We start from the raw sequence: 17648 nt of genomic DNA, 5'->3' as shown, positions 1-17648 counted from the left end.
GCAAACTACTGTAGTGTTAATCACCATGCAGTATTGTTATCCACTTATTGTCGACTTCTTCCTTGCGGTTTACACAAACCTTAAAACAGACAGTGCTATTCTCATTGTGAGGAAGAGGCTGTTCAAACACTTATATAGTGCTCCTTTCTCTCATGGTTCCATTAAGGTATGCATGGCAAGATTTATTTAAGATGTGATTTCATGTAAATCATATTGTTACGAGCAGGGAGCCTCAAACTTGGGCTCTGGAGCGGGCCTATTTCTAGATGGTTTTCCCCCCTTTTCCCTCGTCCTTAAAAGGCTTTTTGAGATTCTGTGCCGTGACAAGTGCTTTGTGAAACCATTGTCTTTATGAGCTCAAAGCCATGTTAAATATAATCCCACAGGCTAATGAGGAGAGCTTCAAACCGGGGAAAAAAACGGGGAGGCTGTCAGAGTGGTGACATAAAAACGTCACCCGCAATCCCCGCGCAGACCCAAGACGCCGATGCACCAGATTCTCGACTCGGAGTCGTTTTGCTCCTCGCAGTTCAAACGCTGTTGCCTGTTTGCCTGAGCGCCGTTCAGCAGGGCGTGCATGTTCTGCAGACCTTATGTCCAGGCTCAGGAAGTGAAGCAGTGTGAGTTTACACCGGGCACAGCCTCCTCGCCAGCGTCTGCTGTTGGATACTCTGCATATCTATGTGTCCGTTCGTTATCTGAGCCTCTCTATTGGCCAGCGAGGTTAAAAAAAAAATAATAAAGGACTGGGAACTTGTCTGGTCGGAAGGACCGGTAATTTATGTGCCTGTCTTCTGAGGTTGATGAACTTGGTTCATTCTTGTTGTATGTAATTGAAAACTTTCCCTGGAATATTTTTTTTTTCTGTAATAATTGGCAGAGAACTTGAAATGAATTTCGTGCTCCAGTGAGAAATCTCTGTGTGGTAAATAGTAGTAGCAGGAAATAATAATGAGCTGAAGAATTTTTTAATATATTTATTTCTTTTGAGAAAGCTGTATACGCCCTAAATGCAGCTCGTGGTGTAAGGTGGCACACGGGGCCCTTACTTTCTCTCAGCATTATATGGAGCTTTTTTGGGGTCATTGTGTGGAATTGATTAAAATACTGCCTTGATTGACATATGGGTTTGGCAGGGTGTTGTCCTTACTTTCTCTGTTACCACCGGTAGTTGTACAACACTTTCTCTGTGCATCACTTTAAAATCATAAAATCAAAGCATGTTGTTTCTTTTGTCCTGAAACCTTTACATTTCAAGTTGTAGTTATTAGATCTGCAAGGTCATAATCGTAAGATGAAATATCGACACTAAATCCCAGGTAAAGTCCAAAGACTCAGTGGAGACATCAGGCCTTTCCCAGGTGTTCTGGGCTTGGATCCTCCCCCTGTCCGTGTGCGGTGTTGATCTGGGGAGAAGTCTACGCTGCCGGGCCGCCAGGAACAGCCTGGCTCGGGCCCCCGAACTCAGATCGACAGCGAGAGAGAGGCGCAGAACAAGTGCCGCGGCGAATGTTTGCAAGACGTGAGGAAACTCTGGGCCAAACTCTTCGGGCCCCCGCCAGCGCTGCGGGTCCTTAGCATTCCCGGCTTGTACCGGCAGCCCGCCTCTCGGGCGCGGAGCGGGCCCAGCGATGGGCGAGCCGAACGCCCCGGCCCGCTCCCTCAGAACAACCTGCTCGGCCCATTAAAGATGGAGCGCGTGCGTTCGCGGTCGGAGCGAGCCGGACTGCCGGCTCCCGGCATCGCGAACGAACAAAAAAAAAAAAGAAAAACACCAGGCCTGACACTTCCTCAGTAATGAGCGGAGGGGCCCGGGCCGAGAGGGTCAATAATTCATACCGAGCTTAAATCAACAGGGACAGGGGGAGGAGAGCAGGCTCTCTGTTTTCAGAGCCGGGATCTTTGTTATGGTGGGCTCTGCCTCACACATAACCCTGCGCTTCTGCGCTGCTCCTGCTGCGCTGCGGCACTCTACCGGGCATACATGAACAAAATGTTGTTTTCTGTTTGCGTGCTCTGTTCTACCATTCTCTATCATCTTATTGTCAGTAGCACCGGCCACGATTATTTTTTGCCCTGCCGCCGATGTAATTATTGATGCTTGTAAGAGTAGTCGCTGCACGCTTAACTTTTAACCGCATTACAGCACCTGTTTTTTTTACCCTGTTATTATTTGCAATAATGTGTGGCGGACTGTAGACCTGATTTGGGTTTTTTTTCCCTCAGTTGTTTTTTCGTCCAGGCGTATAGCTTGAAATGCTGATGGGAACAGTGACAGTGGCAGCTTGCGTTCAGTTGGCCATTGTGTAGTCACCGTTTTTTTAATGGTTTCGGGAATTTACTTAAGCATACTGGCCGATATGTTTGACCCGGCGGGCGCTCCCTGGGTGCACTGCATTACGATCTCCGGCTCCGATCGCCGAACGAGGGCTGGCTATTGGTTGAAACTCCTGGCCCATGAATATCCTCACCCTTAGCCTTCCTTACCGTATTCTCAGCGTTCGGCTGCAATGCCCACCGGCCTTGGCGCATGGGATTTAATTTGCACTTCATTACATAATGAGATGGGCCTGCTGCAAACTTAACCAGTGTTCCTGCAACCTCGTCACAATATTTATCAGTATATTCTCACATTCCTACCACTCGCAACAACAGAACCGTAGTTAATCCCCCCCAGGCCTATGCACAGCAGAGCTGAAAAATAAAGCACGGTCAGTTAGACATTTGAATTTGAATCCAGTTTGGCGTCTTCCTTTAGATCTTATATGCTGACCTGTACACAGGCGGCGGTGTGTTCTCGGTTACCCCGCCGTAAAGCGGATCATCATAAATTGAATCCTGTGTTCCTGCAGATGTAATGTTATAAGCTGGGGTTGCATTCCGGAGCACAGGCTAGAACAGCGAGATACAAATCAGTCTGTGCACCAGCATTGATTTACAGGGCAAACCAGGCGGCACACGCACTCCCCCTCATGAGCTCACGCATTTAAAATAAAGATAAATAAGAAAGACAGAACAAAACTATAAAACAAAGTTGTTGTTTTTTTTTTGCTGGTGGCGCAAAAAGCCTTGTCGTTTTTACTGAGCCGTTTTTGCTGGGCCCCTTTCTTGCTTTCATTCCAGACTCTCTCTAATTGTAAATCAGGATTATATTTATCGTACTAAAGTTCCATTTTTATAACCGGCGCAAATGTGCATCATTGTGAACTGGATCGTCTTGAAACGGGAACTTTTCTCATTTTCAGGCCAAATTGCATTTGAAAGCCTAAACATTGAGCACAAGGGTAACTTTAAATGTCATTGTCTTTTATCGTGGATTTAGTAGTATGGCAGATTAAGTTCAGTTAATACAGGGTCATCACTCTATCATTATTTTCTTCTTAACATGGAATGTGTTTAAATGGTATTTTCCTGGAGAGCTGGAGTGTCATTTTAAGAACACTTGTCTTCTTTTACTGCTGCTTTTTAAGGTAATGAAGGTCGTATGTCAGCCTGACTGTAACGCCAGGTTCGTGTAGTTGATTTTTTCCGCCACCGCGCTACATTATTAAATAGAAAGAGATGTGGACAGTAATAAACACTCCCAGTGCCGCGGAGTCCGGCCGCCTGGCACTGCGGTGCTCCTGAATCTCGGCCCTGACTGATGGGCGAACTGTCTGTCAGCAAGCGGCCTCGGCTGGGCCCGTATGTAAAACTGCAGCGCATAGAGAAGATTTATTTCCTCAACTGTCATCAGCTGCGGAATATATGTTTGAATAAACGTTTTGTAATAACTGTGTTACGAGTGAATGGGTCCCAGGTGAGGCAGGGGGGTGGGGGGGTGCGGGGGGGTGGAGGGGGGGACCCGTGGTTTGGGCGGTGTTGGGGGACGACGCGGGTGTTGGGTGAAAAACCAGGCACGGGCCTGAAATACACAGCTATTGTCCTGCTCACATTGCCCCCCCCCCCACCCCCCTCCCCTTACCGCCATTCATCAACGCTTGGCAGGCCCTTATTCTCGCTCACATTTAATGCCCCCTCCCATAAAGCCACTTAATTTCCTTAAGAAGGCCAGACACCTGATTCAATTTTGTGTCGGGGGGAGGCTGAATTTGCTTGCCGTTCCCGCCGCATGGAGATGAATGATCACGTGTCTCAAAACAACGGAGGACAGATTCAATATGTGCATAATGTCCTCGGCATCGTCCGCCCGTCTCTCTCTCCGCCCCCGGTGTCGGACGTCAGAACGTCGCTTTGGGTCGCCTCCCTTGATTATTTGACCTTTAACCTTTCAGTGCGAATGAGTTAGTTTGGTCAGTGTCCTGATGAGTTCATTCACAGCTGGTGTCTTATGGATGTTTCTGCTATGACTGGAGATCTGTTGCAATGCACTCGGACCAGTAAAGCCATTGTAATCACTCTTATTTGCTCACCGAGCAGATGAGTTCATACATGGCGACATCCATAGCTTATTTTTGCATATCCATTACAAAGCTTAGCTGTGTATGTACGGAAGGAATTCAGGCTAAGAACCCTGCTTAAGGATTCAGCAGCAGGACTCCCGCTGGGATTTGACCCTGTAACGTTCCGGTTATAAACCCAGCTCTCTAACCTCTACACCACACTGCAACCTTATTTTGTTCTTCATATACAGCGCGTTTCTAGCGCAGCAGTTTGTTTGAAGCGGCGGCTGAGGATGATTTGAGGGCTCCCGGTCACGGCTGGACCCGCCGCTTTCTCCGATCCGTCAATCAAACGCGGGGACAGGCTGTTCTGAAGCCCGCTGTCCGAGACCTCAGTACAACGACTGTCTTTTCAACCGCGATCACAGCTCTAATTGTTCTGTCAAGGCTTTCATCTGAGGGGCGTGAGAGTGTGTTTGAAACCAGATGCCCACAAACAAGAAAGGGACACGCATTCATTTATTCATGTTTTTCTCTCCCTGCTCTTTTTTAAAAAAAAAAAAATTTTACAAGCCTGTAAATGTTAATTACTGAAAGGATGCCTTCCGTGTGAACTGATTTTTTTAAAACTGGTGCCAAAACAAGACGGTTTTTTTGATTTCCTAAGTCCTTGAAGTCCAGGGCTGGTACAGTAGCACTGTATTCACTACTGTAGTTGTAATTCTCCAGTTTCTGAGGAGTTGCGTGGTCTAGCTGTAGTTGGTTATTGAATGAGCAACCCATCTGTTTGGATGGCAAGCCAGCAGAAATATAGCCATTAATGAAGCAGGTTACATGGTATTAGTAGCCATGAGGGTACTATGTTTAGATGGTATATCCGGCTGTTTTTTCCCGTATACAGCTGGGATATCTTTAAAGCTTGCAATCTTGGTCCTGCGTTCTTTATCAAATCCCCATTCCCTAAAAAAACTGATTGTTTTTCAAAAATTAAACCCTGCAATTTTTTTTTACAAAAACACTAAAACATATTCTGTGCCCTCACACTCATCCAGTCTAATCGCTCGGTTATTATAGCTATTATTCTTATTATGGTTATGATGATATTTGTAAATGGAACACCACTGTAGGTGCCCTTTAACAGAACCCTGCCTCCTCCATGGTTCCGGATTGTTCCGCGGCTGAGAGAGACTGGCTCTCTTCCCATCAAGGTACAGAGCGGTGCCAAACTGCGCCGGGGCCCGCCGCACCCCGCCGCACGCCGCCGCACAGCCCGCGCACTTCAAAGGAGCAGCCGCGGCTAGGAGGCGGCCAGGCTTTCCGAGAGGCCCGGGGAAAAAGGGCCTCTAAAGGGAGGAGACCCTCCACAAAGCTGGCGGTTTCTCAAAACCGGCGCAACTGCAGCGAGGGCGGGGCGGGGGTGCGGCTCTGCAGGTTGTATCACGCTGGCGGGTACCTCAAACTCGGGAACGGGATGCGGCCCGGCGTGTTTCTCGCGTCGGGGTTAAACCGAGGCGGCGTCAAAACACGCCAGCAAAAGCCTGCGAGTAAGCGCAGTCTTGAATGCAGAGCGGTCGTAAGCCGGCGGTTTTGGTGTCATTGCGCAATGTCTGTATCAGCACCTCGGGCTAAATAATAGTGGTACATGACATTACGTTACATTATAGTCATTTAACAGAAGCTTTTATGCAGAGCAACTTACATACGTTACAATTTTTACAAGTCATCCATTTATACAGTTGGATATTTACTGAGGCAATTCGGGGTTAATTACCTTGCCCAAAGGTACAGCAGCAGCGCCCCAGAGGGGAATTGAACTGGCAACCTTTTGGTTGCAAGCCCTGCTCCTTACCACTGTGCTACACTGCCACCCTCACAGTGTTATTGTACTAAAGGCAGAACTGGCTGCCGTCTCCCTCTCGTTGTCGATATGAACAGGGTTCAGTTGGCTGGTGGGTTTACAGGAGAAAGTGTGGTGAACGGGCCTGACATGTGAAGTGAGGTGCTGGTTTGCATTATGTACGGCTGTAAGCCGCGGTGGCCCCGTACCGTAGGCGCTCGGAGTAAAACGGCGCGTCTTGGTGCCAGCTCGTCACGGGCGCAGCCATGATCAAACCCGCCTGATGGAGGGGCGCCGGCACCGGCCCGGTCTGACGGCACACGCCTCGCCTCTCCTGCGCTTGTCAGGGCTGGAGCGCCGGTCTGTCACAGGCAGACAGAGGGAGGTGACGGTGAGGGACGCTTCAGATCCGCCATGTCCACCCCCCCCCCCAACTCCCGGGCCCCCGAAAAGCGGCGGTAATGATCCTCCGATTCTACCCTGACACCTCAGCCCGCTGGTCTTTAGCTGAAGGCTTCCCAAGGTGGCTTTCAGTACGAATTGAAAAGTGGGCAAAGGCTTTATTTTTTGTCACACCATAGTATTTTCACGCCGTTGCTTTATAAGTGACATTTGAACGGTATGGAACCCGACATTAACCAGCCAGCTTTTGCTGCACCCGGAGAGCCGGCTGACTTTATCAAACAGAACGTAATTTAGTAGTGCTCTCAGGTTATTTTTTTTTGCTCAGTTTCAGTTTGTGTTTTCTCTCTGACGCCCCGCTCTCGAAATAACGGAACGTACTCCGCGGTCCGGCCATATAAACGCAGTGCAAATTATTGTTTGATTATTTCTTCATTGTAATTATTCTTTCATTAAGAAGTATAAAGCCCGTTTGACTGACAGTCGTAGATATTGTTCGTGCCTTGAGCTGTGTATTGCAGCGGCCCGAGAAAACTCACGAAGCAATTGAAGCGCGTTGAATCTTCGCGGTACGTAATTTAGCAGACGGAGCGCAATCGTTATCTGTAACGGTGAGTCGCCGCGCGGTTTTTTAACGCCTTGTGAAACGGCATTACTGTAGGTGCCTTCGGTTTCATCCTAACCAACACGTGTGTAATCTGCGCCACACCTCAGTCACCGCCTCTAATTCAAGGTGGGGTGGAATGTGCCAGAGCATGTGATCCCTTGATCAGATCAAAAGGAGGCTGCACGCTTTTGTTGCGGGAGTTGGCCGAGGGGAGGTAATCTTGACATATGCAACCCTTGTCATTAAATTCCAGCCATCTTCTCACTGATGAATATTTCAGTAGTTATTGCAAGGGGGCTCCTCATTTGATTTTCTTTTCTCCCACTTTTCTTACAAGTATTCTTGTGAGGACCATATTAATAACGCCGTGGCCCTGTGATGAAAAGCCGTGCGGGCGTGGAGCTGTGCCGAGTGGACCGCGCTCACGCAGACGCTCGGCTGTCAAAGCGCTGCACGCCTTTGTAATTGGCCTGGAAAAAAAAGAAAATCACATTTACTCTCAGTGTTAACAGGAGGCCTTCACTACAAAGTCCTGATTGAAAGTCGGTGTTTTAAAGTAGCACGCCCCCTTTGCCTGCTTCCCTGAGAGCATGCTGTCTGGCTGCGGTGTGCAAAACTTCCACAGGCAGCTGCTGGCCTGCCCTGACAGGGACCTCTCGTGTGTTTGGGTGTTGCAGGTACCGGAAGGAGGGGGCTCTGAGTGGTGCTTGTGTTTTTCCATGTGCCAAATTTTGAGCCCCTGTTCAGAACATACCGGCAGAGCCAAGCCACATCTGTGAGTGTGTGGAGGTGTGTGTGCGTGCGTGCGTGCGTGCGTGTGTGTGTGTGCGTGTGTGTGTGTGTGTGTGTGTGTGTGTGTGTGTGTGTGTGTATATGTTTGTGCGCGCGCGTGTGTGTATGTGTGTGTGTGTGTGGGTGTGTGTAGGTATGTGGGTGTTCACATTGTGTGTATGTGTGTGTGTGCGCTTGTGAGTGTTAATTACTGTGTGCACATTTGTGTGTGTGTGTGTATGTGTGTGCGTGTGCGTGTGCGTGTGCACGCGTGCATGCACATATGTGTGTACTTGTGTGTGTGTGTGTGTATGAGTGTGTGTGCCTTTCTGCGTGTGTGTGTCTGTGTGCGTGCTTGTGTGTGGGCGGGCACAGGTCTGCCCGGATCCAGCGGCCATTATTTATTGATAAGTCTTGGAAACTAATAATCTAATGAAATTATCAAAGTGGCTGAATTAATTATGACCGTGAATAAGAAAGCTTAGCTCTCTGGAGCGAGGGATCTCATTAGCCATGCAGTCTCATCACACTCTCCTTTGGAGCAGCCGGCACTGGGGCTCGTGCCTCTCCTGGCAGAGATTCACCGCTTTGGACTTCATTCAAACTTTCCCTCCTCACTGACAGAACCATCACCTGTGTGTGTGTTTTTTTTTTTTTCTTTTTTTCAATTAAGCAAGACGGGAGGTCATGGGTAATTAATGTTATTTTTTTTCTTTTTTTTTTTTTTTTTACCATCCCCTTTTGTACTTTTGGTCAGACTGACTGACTGACCGGTCGCTGGAAGAAGCAGTGGTCTGTGAGCAGAGAACGTTACACCTTGCGTGTTTTTATTTTTATTTTTCTTGGCTCGATCCAGATTGCAGTCCTTGAAACCTCTGGGGAAATTTCTCATTTGGACATGCTGGAACTGGGGGTGGGGTGGCTGGGGCGCAAAAAATTCAAAGGCGTCCCGGGGTCTCTGGGTAAGCGAAGGCCGGGTCGGTGTCCGCTCAGTGCGGCGGTATTCGCCAGCTGTTCGCTGGGGTGCAGGTGCTTTCAGTGTGTGTTTCTCTAAACAGCTTATTAAAGTTTGTTGCATGGTTTCATGTACACGTGTTTATAGATCTCTGTGGTTGAATTTTGGTTTAATGTAGCTGTGCTTCAGTCTTCTTCCCTACATGCATGTTTCATAAAAGGAATTTAGTCTTTAGTTTTTCAGAGCCTTTTGATGATGCTCTGTCAGTTTTGAAGTTGGAATTACTTAGCTATAGTAATTGTGCATATAGTTGGATGCAGTAGTCAAACGTTGTGTGTGTTTATGATTGTATGTTTGCGTTTGTGTGGGAGTATAGGTGTTAAATCTCCATGCAAAGGTTGCAGCGTTTTATACTTTATGTAATTCCAACTTTTCTGTCTTTCCTTTTGCAGGCTGCTGCCATATTTAATTCTGCCTTTGGAAGCTTTCTGGTGAGTAACTGTATTCATCTATTACAGGTATTGATGTGTTATTCATTAAGGCTTTGATACACACTGCTCGCTGGATCACAAACAAGTGAAAAGCTCACATATTAAAAGGGACCATTGAGCTTTCTTATATCATTATAGCGCTCCATCAATAAAGCAGAGAAGAAAGCTAAAAATAGCCTGGGGGTAGCTGAACCCTTTAAGTCAATGCAAAGCTTTTGATTGTGCGTATTTATTTTGTGTTTCTGTTTGTTCATTAACGAGTATCAGCGCAGAACATCTTAGACATACACTCTGATCTGCAGTTATTAAATATTCTGTCCCCTTTTTACGGTAACACAAAGTAGCAAATTCATGAAAGCCAAAAAAAATCTGAAATGTAAAGATGCGCTACTATTGTAAATCAGAAAACATGAATGATTTTTTTATATAGGAACCTGATTCAAAATAATAATACAAAAAAATAAAGATTTAGGCCTGATGTTTTCAATCAGTTGTGATCTCCTCCTCTAATTGTCACCTCCTATGAATTGTCGGAATTGATTGCCGTACAAATTAGTCTTAAAAGGCGACCGGTCAATATATGGATTGTTTTTATGAGGTCCATCAAATAGCCATTACCGGCGGTATCAGGGGGCCTGCGGTGTGAGGGGAGAGCTGGCCGTGAGTGATGGGCCCGGGCAGGCAGATGTCTGTCGGTGTGTTCCTGCGCTGTCCTCAGTAATTAAAGGGCACCCTGGACTGTTCTCGCAGGAGGAGAGACAGGCGGGGGGGTGGCTGGGGGGGGGACCGGCCGGCCGTAGCCGCCGGTCATCAGTCAGCCTCGTAAGGGCCGTGAATCCGGTGCACTCAGCTGTGCTCGAGCCCGAATGGAGACGTTTAACCTTCCCCTCAATATCAAACGTCTGGAGCTGCACATCAGCGGCGTTTCTGAGAGGACTGCCGCTGACCTGGTCTCGGGGAGCGGCCGTCATTCATAAACAGATTAACTGGCCAGCAGCAGTAGTTGTATCTACGTGTACGTGTAGGTGTGTGTATGCACAGACTGGATCTGGAAATACGGGCCTGGCGACGGTTTGTACTCAAAACTGAATGAGTTAAATGCAGCTGTTTACAGTTTTTATCAATCTACAGTTACAAGGGCTGTCATGAACCATGTGACACTGGCTGACTGCAGAAATGTTTTGCAAATGGCTTCATTTTATTATTTAATCCACCAGAGAATTTAATAGGTCATTCAGTGGGGAGAGTGTCTAGAGAGAGATCCGAATGTGCTTAAGAAGCCAGGCGAAATGGGGGTTGACTTGTAAATGGTTATTTTCGAGAAGGACAGCACTTTGAATTGTGTGGTCATAGTTCCAGGTAAAAGGCAGAGACATAAAAATGAACTATATGACCTTCCACACGTGTAAACGCATTAATCCTTTTGTTTGAATCGTTGAAAAGTTGTTCTCCATTACGTTTACAGCTTATTCGTTCATATTTAAACTATTTCTTGATTGGGTTTTAACAAAATCTCCGCTGACGTACAAATATCTTCAGATGCACATAGTGCCGTTAAGGGATTGCTAGGATAGAATTCTGCAGTAAGTGTTAGTTAAGTTCACCAGTAATATTCCTTTCAGCAATCGTTCTGGATTCTGTGCATCACCTTCCGTCTTCATCGTCGTCGAGTGTTGCAGTGCCACGGTCCTCACTTGTGCTGTTCGCCTGCTTTTTTTAAACTCTCTAATGAAGAAAAAAGATACGTGTTTCTCACCTTATTGATTTCGCTTGTGTATGTTGATTATGACTAGGAGACAAAGGAAAGGGACAGCGGCGAAGCAGATGAGGGATTCATTTCTATCCGAAGTAATGAACTTTCCCCGAGGTCTCACCCTGGCTGCATAATCCTCAGTGGAGAGAGGATTGATCCCCTCCTGCTCTGACGCAGAACAGCATGTCCAGCCAAACACTTTCCCAGAGTTTGGTTTTGGTATTTACTTGTATTTTTTCACAGGGGTTGCAGTTAATTTCAAGCTGTAATTAAAAACACAAAAAGGTAACTTTTTGCCTTTCTATATGATATTATTTTGGCATAGTATAACAATAATAAGAATAATAAACATTCAAATGCATATCAGCATAATAACATTAGATCAACCCTAGGTACTCTCGGTAAAGGCCTGTAATATCATAAATTTGCCACATGCTTCATTGTAGGTTCATATGTTGGTATTTTCAGTTTTTTGTTTTTATGCAGCACCTTCTACACAATAGACCCAAATGTGGCCTACTCTGCCTGTCCTGTCAGCCAGAAAGCTGTCACTTCTGCGAAGGCTTGAACTGCGTAGCTGAAATTCAGATAGAACTTTAAGAGGGAAAAAATAGTTCAGAAACATTTTTGCTTGGTATGCCAGACGTCTTCAGCGACAGCCATAACATTGATAAAAATGTTTTGTGGATGGCCTGAGTGAAGTAGTGGGAATAGGAGATTAATATAGGCAAAAATATAATAATATAGAACATGGCAACGATTCAAACCAGTAACAACACAGGTATTGCTTTCTGTGTTCTCTGACGTATTGAAAGATGTATTGCTGCCCAGCGATGGATTAGGAGAGATGCCTTCCATTCACTGCCTTTACTTCGGTGTTAAATTGGTTTGAAATCTCAGGAACACAAATAAGGATGAGATGAATGCGTTTCCTCCATCAGACGTCCCTGTCATGAATGTCAAAAGTTTAATGTTGTGAAATAGAGCTCTTAAATATTCATGCTGGGCCTATTAGTGTCCCCTGGCTAATTAATAAGCAACATTTTAAGGTCTAATTGTTCAAGAAAACTGTGTTTTTTTATGTAGCGGCAATGGTAATAACTAATGATAGATGAATAAAATTTACATAAATTTCAGGCCAAGAGAATATCTGATCATTGTGCCACGGAGAATTGCTCTAAGTTAGGAAGTTAATTTCGTTATCTCCTCCCCTCATTTAAGCCTGCTGCTTTACAATAATTGGAAAACAGAATAAAAGATTAGATTTTACTACATGATGGGCTGTAATAAAGTCTGATAGCATGTTAACATTACGGAAAGTGTGCCAATTACAGACGGGCGGCTCAGATACTCTGACGAGAAGATGGAAGCTCTTCTCTCACTTTACCCAGCCAAATGCAGAGATATGGGTTAGTGGGAGTGCTCTTGAAAACCCCAAAGAAAGAAAGGACAGGTTCTCACCTTTTTATTCCAAAGACAAATGTTTGCTTGCCGCTGCGACACAAACTCAGACCTCCATACAGGCTGGAAGCACTACCACAGGTTGTATCAAACCAGGTGGTTACAAATAAATGTGGCAGTGTACAGTGTACAGTTTTTTTTTTTTCCCAATAACTGTGTTATACAGTGAATGGTGGAGTCCAGTTCTCCACGGTAGGTGACAGAATTCTGTGCTGCAATGTTAGCTGTAAGTAGTGAATAGTGGCAGAAGTCCTGTTTCCCGGTGTTGTTTAGAAATACCAGTTGAGACCATTTGCACCATTAAGTCACTAATAATGGAACCGAAGAGCCTGAACAAGAGGGGGGATGTTGAGATCGCGAAGACATGCGCGTCTGCGTTTGCTCTCCCCGAGAAAATGGATTTCCGTGCTCAGTGAAAACGAGGGGTTCTAGCTGAAGGCCATTACATCCTCATCAATCTCAGCGAGGCAAACATATTTTAGGCCCCATAAAGAGGGTAACGTGGGCTGCGCGTATCTGCACTCCAGCTAAACTCTGTCCCTCAGTCCGGAACCTTCCGCAGAAGCTAACCGCATTAAGCACGGTGTCCATTCTTCTCCCACGTTTGTGACAGCAATTTAATTACTCCAATGACCGGCAAAGAACAAATTCAATTTGGATTGCGTAGGTCAACTTTTTTTTTTTTTTTTAAGTGACTTCAGTTTTTTTTGTGCCCCCCCTTCCAACCCACCCCATTTGAATCTCATTAGGGAAGAGGTCTCACTAGACACCCTTGTTGTTCCTTGCGCGAGCGTTGTGGCTTCTTCAAAACGCGCCTTTGTTGTCGAGAGCTTCTTGCAGAGAGCGCATATTCATGCCCCGCGTTTAAGGCTTTTTTTTCTGCTGTCGTAAGCAGGTGTTTATTGTTATCAGCGGAGGGTCTCAAGGCGTCTGCGCCGCGGCGGCTCCTCACCGTATCCTAATGCACCGGGGTGAGATGCAGCTTTTGATACATTTCTTAACGTGTTTTTTTTTTTTTTTTTTCCCGGCTCCCGGCTCAGCATATGAAGATCCTCTTTTAATAATGGCCGCGAGGCAGGTTACTTCCTGTAGCAGACGTGGCGCGTGATTCAATTGACACCACTCGGCGGTGGCGGGGGAAACCCAATTGTCTGGAATTGTCAGGTAATATAGTTCCCAGTGTGAGTCGCTCCCGTGCCTTGGCAGAGGTTAGCTCCGGCCACGTTTTTATTCAATAAGCGAGGCGTTCTCCCCTCACCATCCATGCAGCCCCCCCCATAAACCCCCTCTACATGCCTGGGCTGTCCTTCAACCAAGAGCCGGCTCTGCCTTTAAAAAAAAGGGAATCAAATACAATTTTCTGAATTATTTTTGAGCTGTCATATTTTCGTGAGATATTGAAATATGTCTCTCTCTCGCTTGCTCATTCGCTGCATCTTTCTGAGCATCTGTTCAGAGAGAAATTTAAAGCAGTGCCGCTTAAGTATCGCAGCATCCTCCGAGCTGTCCTAATTATTGATGGTTTTTACATATTAACATGTCTGAGAACCATGTTTTTTCTTCCACGTAATGGTAACTTTCTTAGTTATCGTCATCATACTGATGATTTCATACTGAAAAGTAATGATAGTGATGCAGCTACGTTTTACAGATTCGCCAGCAGGAGCTGAAGTGGTTCTTTGAGTAAAGTTTTGAATCCCGTTATTGTTTGATGCCATTGCAGGTCCCCGATTAATGGTGTCGGTTCTTGTCCTGATGGAAAGATCTTGCTTCGACACCATTCTAATCATATGAGCCTTGTAGGATTGATTCATTGAGTCACAGAACTGAGTCATTGAGTCATTGAATCACAGCACAGTATAATTGAGTCACAGAACAGTATAATTTAGTCACAGAACGGCGTGACTGAGTCATAGGACTGAGTCATTAGGCACTTGCACATTGCCCAAAAGGCCCAAAAGAGTCCTCCAGAAGGCTTGTATTGGCTGATTTTGTAACAAAAAAAGTGAATGTTTGATGGTACACTGGACCGATAAAACAGCACCAAAGCAAACGGAGAAACTGCACTCTCATATACCAGGGGGAGGTGAAACAGTTCAGGATACATAAATCAGGGATCTGAATACTATAGGTGGGTGAACTGTGGACAACTTAGCCAAGACCTGTATAAAATGCTGTACCTACTAGAAATATTTAACAAAAAATCTAAAGAAAAGTGGAAATGAACTCTGTGCGTATGTATATATCTGTGCACACGTTTGGTTATGTCGCTCACTAGCCAAGCAAAATATTTTTCTTTGTACTTTTGTACAAAAATTGTACCTTTTTTACACTTATTGTTTTAGAAAATCTATGGATCTGTCATCCATAGGGGAAAAAGCATGTCCATTGTTTGAGCACCAAATGTTTATTGCTAGATATTAACCCATTTTCATCCCTTGGGCACTCAAATGCAGTTTCTAGCACACGTTTCTTGTTAGTACAGCTAAAGCGGCCAGCTGGAAAGCTTTCCCTGTGTTTCTGTGTTCAGTGGTTCAGGCCCAATGCTCATATGTCAGTGCATTTGCAGTTGACATTGATTTCCTTGCCACGGAGAAGAAAAAAACGAATGGTCCCAACATGGTGTGAAAAGAGTTTTCATGACTTTTCATTGTTGCACCAGGTAGCAGGTGTGCCAACTGGCAAGTGAGCACACCGTGTTATTGAAACTGCCCATCTATTCAGCTGGAGCTTCAGCTAGTGATACGATATGGGAGAGCTATCTGCATTTAAAAGCAAGGCACCCCTGCCCTGCCCCACTCTGCTGTTTGCCAGTGGTGCTGCCTCAGCGTATGAGGGCCTGTCGTGTCATAAGGCAGAGGCATTGCATCACATGGCTGGGTCTGTGTGTCAGCCCAGCTGGTGGTTACATCGGTTCGCTCTCCCTGGAGCACGCGATGTAGCGGTTTGAGTCTGGACTTCACACCAGACCGTCACAGGTTTAAATCCCAGGTGGCCTGCAGAACTGTACCGTTCAGGCAGTTCAGCAAAGAGTTTTCCCTCACACACACTAGTCAAAGTCCACTTGTTTTAAATGGCAGCGTTACGCGTGAGGATGATGTTTGTCAAATGGTGCCTACTTAGCAGATCGTTTGAAATAGAATTTATCGTCAGCCATTGGCACACACTAACATACTTGGCAAGAAATGTTAAAAAGGCCACATGCTCTTATCTTTCATAGTAAATCTTTAAAAGGTTTGGTGTTAATGTATTAGTTCATTATTTTAAGTAGATATATTTTTGGAGACAGTCATTTTCCAAAGGTAGGTAAGATCTAGACAATCTCATAATTTATTTATTTTTCCCCCATTGGACTGAGATTGTAATATTAACATTACCGTTAATCATGACTTAAATTATCTTTCATGTATAACCAAGGTGTTGACCATTGAATCATGCGATTTAATTCAAATGAAACTGGCTAAAACAAATGCCGGCTGAGAAAGGTGAAAAATGCTGACGGTTCTTCATCCTCCATGTCCATGTAGCCTAACATTACAAATGGAATTCAGTCCCCCTGCTTCGCAGTTTAGCCTTAACTTTGAATACTTCATAAATAAAGCGTTTATGAAGTTTGGATCATTTTTGTTTGTGCTCATATTGCCGTAACGCAATCATGTCAAATCAAAAAGTAGGTCTTGGCTTTGAGTTTCCCCTTACATGAGAGTACTTTGTTGATATGTTTGTTTTATAAAAAATAGAAAATGTGTCATTTTTTTCTGTGAAGTTTCCATTCCCTTTCACTGACGTTGTAATTTGAGTTCCCTTCATTTAAACAGCGGCTCAGTGACGGCGCCGGTGTGATTGACATGCAGATTTGATTCGGTTTGCTCTGCCAGACAAGGAAACAAACGGAGCACAAGGCGAGGGAATTTAATCGGAGATCTCAGGGCCCCCACAGGACACCCTAACATGCTGTGTGCCCGCAGCCTCGCGCCTGATCGCGTTTGCGGGAGAGAGCTCACGCTTGCCGCCAGGGCCGTGCGCCGTTAGAGTGACGAGGGCGGCCCCCGCCGGGGGGGACAGGGACCCTAACGTCAGATGGAGTGTCCTGCCCAGAGCAGACCGCTCTCATCCCCCCCACTCCCCCCCCCGACACATGTTCGTCACCTGTTCATCACCTGTGATCAACTGTAGGATAAGCGCCGGCCGCATTAAACCCCACGCATCTGGGCGGCCTTTTAAAAGTGACGGGGGAGAAGGAGAGGTCCGCCAAATCGCGCCCGTCTTCCTCATTCTCTTCTCGTTGCGGGACGGCGCGTTCCCGAGGACATCTGCCGCGGGGCATTTTCCGCGTTTTGTCATTTAATTGGACGTAATTGGGGCTGAACTTCGGTTGAAGTTTGGGTGGAAGTAGTTTTAGAGAGAAGTCATAATTAAAGTGCTCAGATTGACTCCTGCTGCAGGCTGTGCTGTCAGGGCGCATTGAAGTCCTGCCCGAGCGCACAGCAGCGCTGCTCCTATTAATCAATTTATTCTGCATATGAGAGTGCTTTGCTGTGTGTAGTTGTTGTGCCAAGGAAACTCTTTTGAAGGCAGGTTGTCCTTACTGTGTATAAGGTTTCTGTCCCTGGTATTTCCATGATATTACATTACATTATTGTAATTTAGCAGGTGCTCTTACCCAGAGCAACTTACACAGGTTAGCTTTTTGACATGTTGTCCATTTGTACAGCTGGATATTTACTGAGGCAATTGCGGGTTAAGTACCTTGCCCAAGGGTACAGTAGCCCCAGTGGGGAATTGAACCAGCAACCTTTCGGTTGCAAGCCCTGCTCCTTGGCCACTGTGCTACACCACCACCCGCCCAAGATTCCTCTGCTATAAAATGCGCCGGTCGGAGAGAGGGGGGAGAGGAGGGTCTTCAGTGGTGCAGGTTTCTCTTAATGTCTCATGAATCCAAGCTTATTGCAGTGGGGATCGAGCCCTCAGACATTGCACTGTACTCAA

The 17648-nt window shown here is 46.1% G+C and overlaps 1 protein-coding gene across 1 annotated transcript in view; it reads left to right on the top strand.

Annotated features, from left to right (window-relative positions):
• slc10a7 (solute carrier family 10 member 7) overlaps positions 1-17648 on the top strand; it is an 87628-nt gene that overhangs the window by 14498 nt on the left and 55482 nt on the right. The window contains exon 5 of the mRNA XM_036551874.1: positions 9407-9445. Coding sequence (XP_036407767.1) covers positions 9407-9445 — 39 coding nt within the window. The remainder of the gene's footprint in view (positions 1-9406; positions 9446-17648) is intronic.

This window comes from Megalops cyprinoides, chromosome 18, assembly GCF_013368585.1.
Source record: "Megalops cyprinoides isolate fMegCyp1 chromosome 18, fMegCyp1.pri, whole genome shotgun sequence".
Classification (NCBI taxonomy): domain Eukaryota; kingdom Metazoa; phylum Chordata; class Actinopteri; order Elopiformes; family Megalopidae; genus Megalops; species Megalops cyprinoides.
This window is presented reverse-complemented; position numbering and strand designations above follow the sequence as displayed.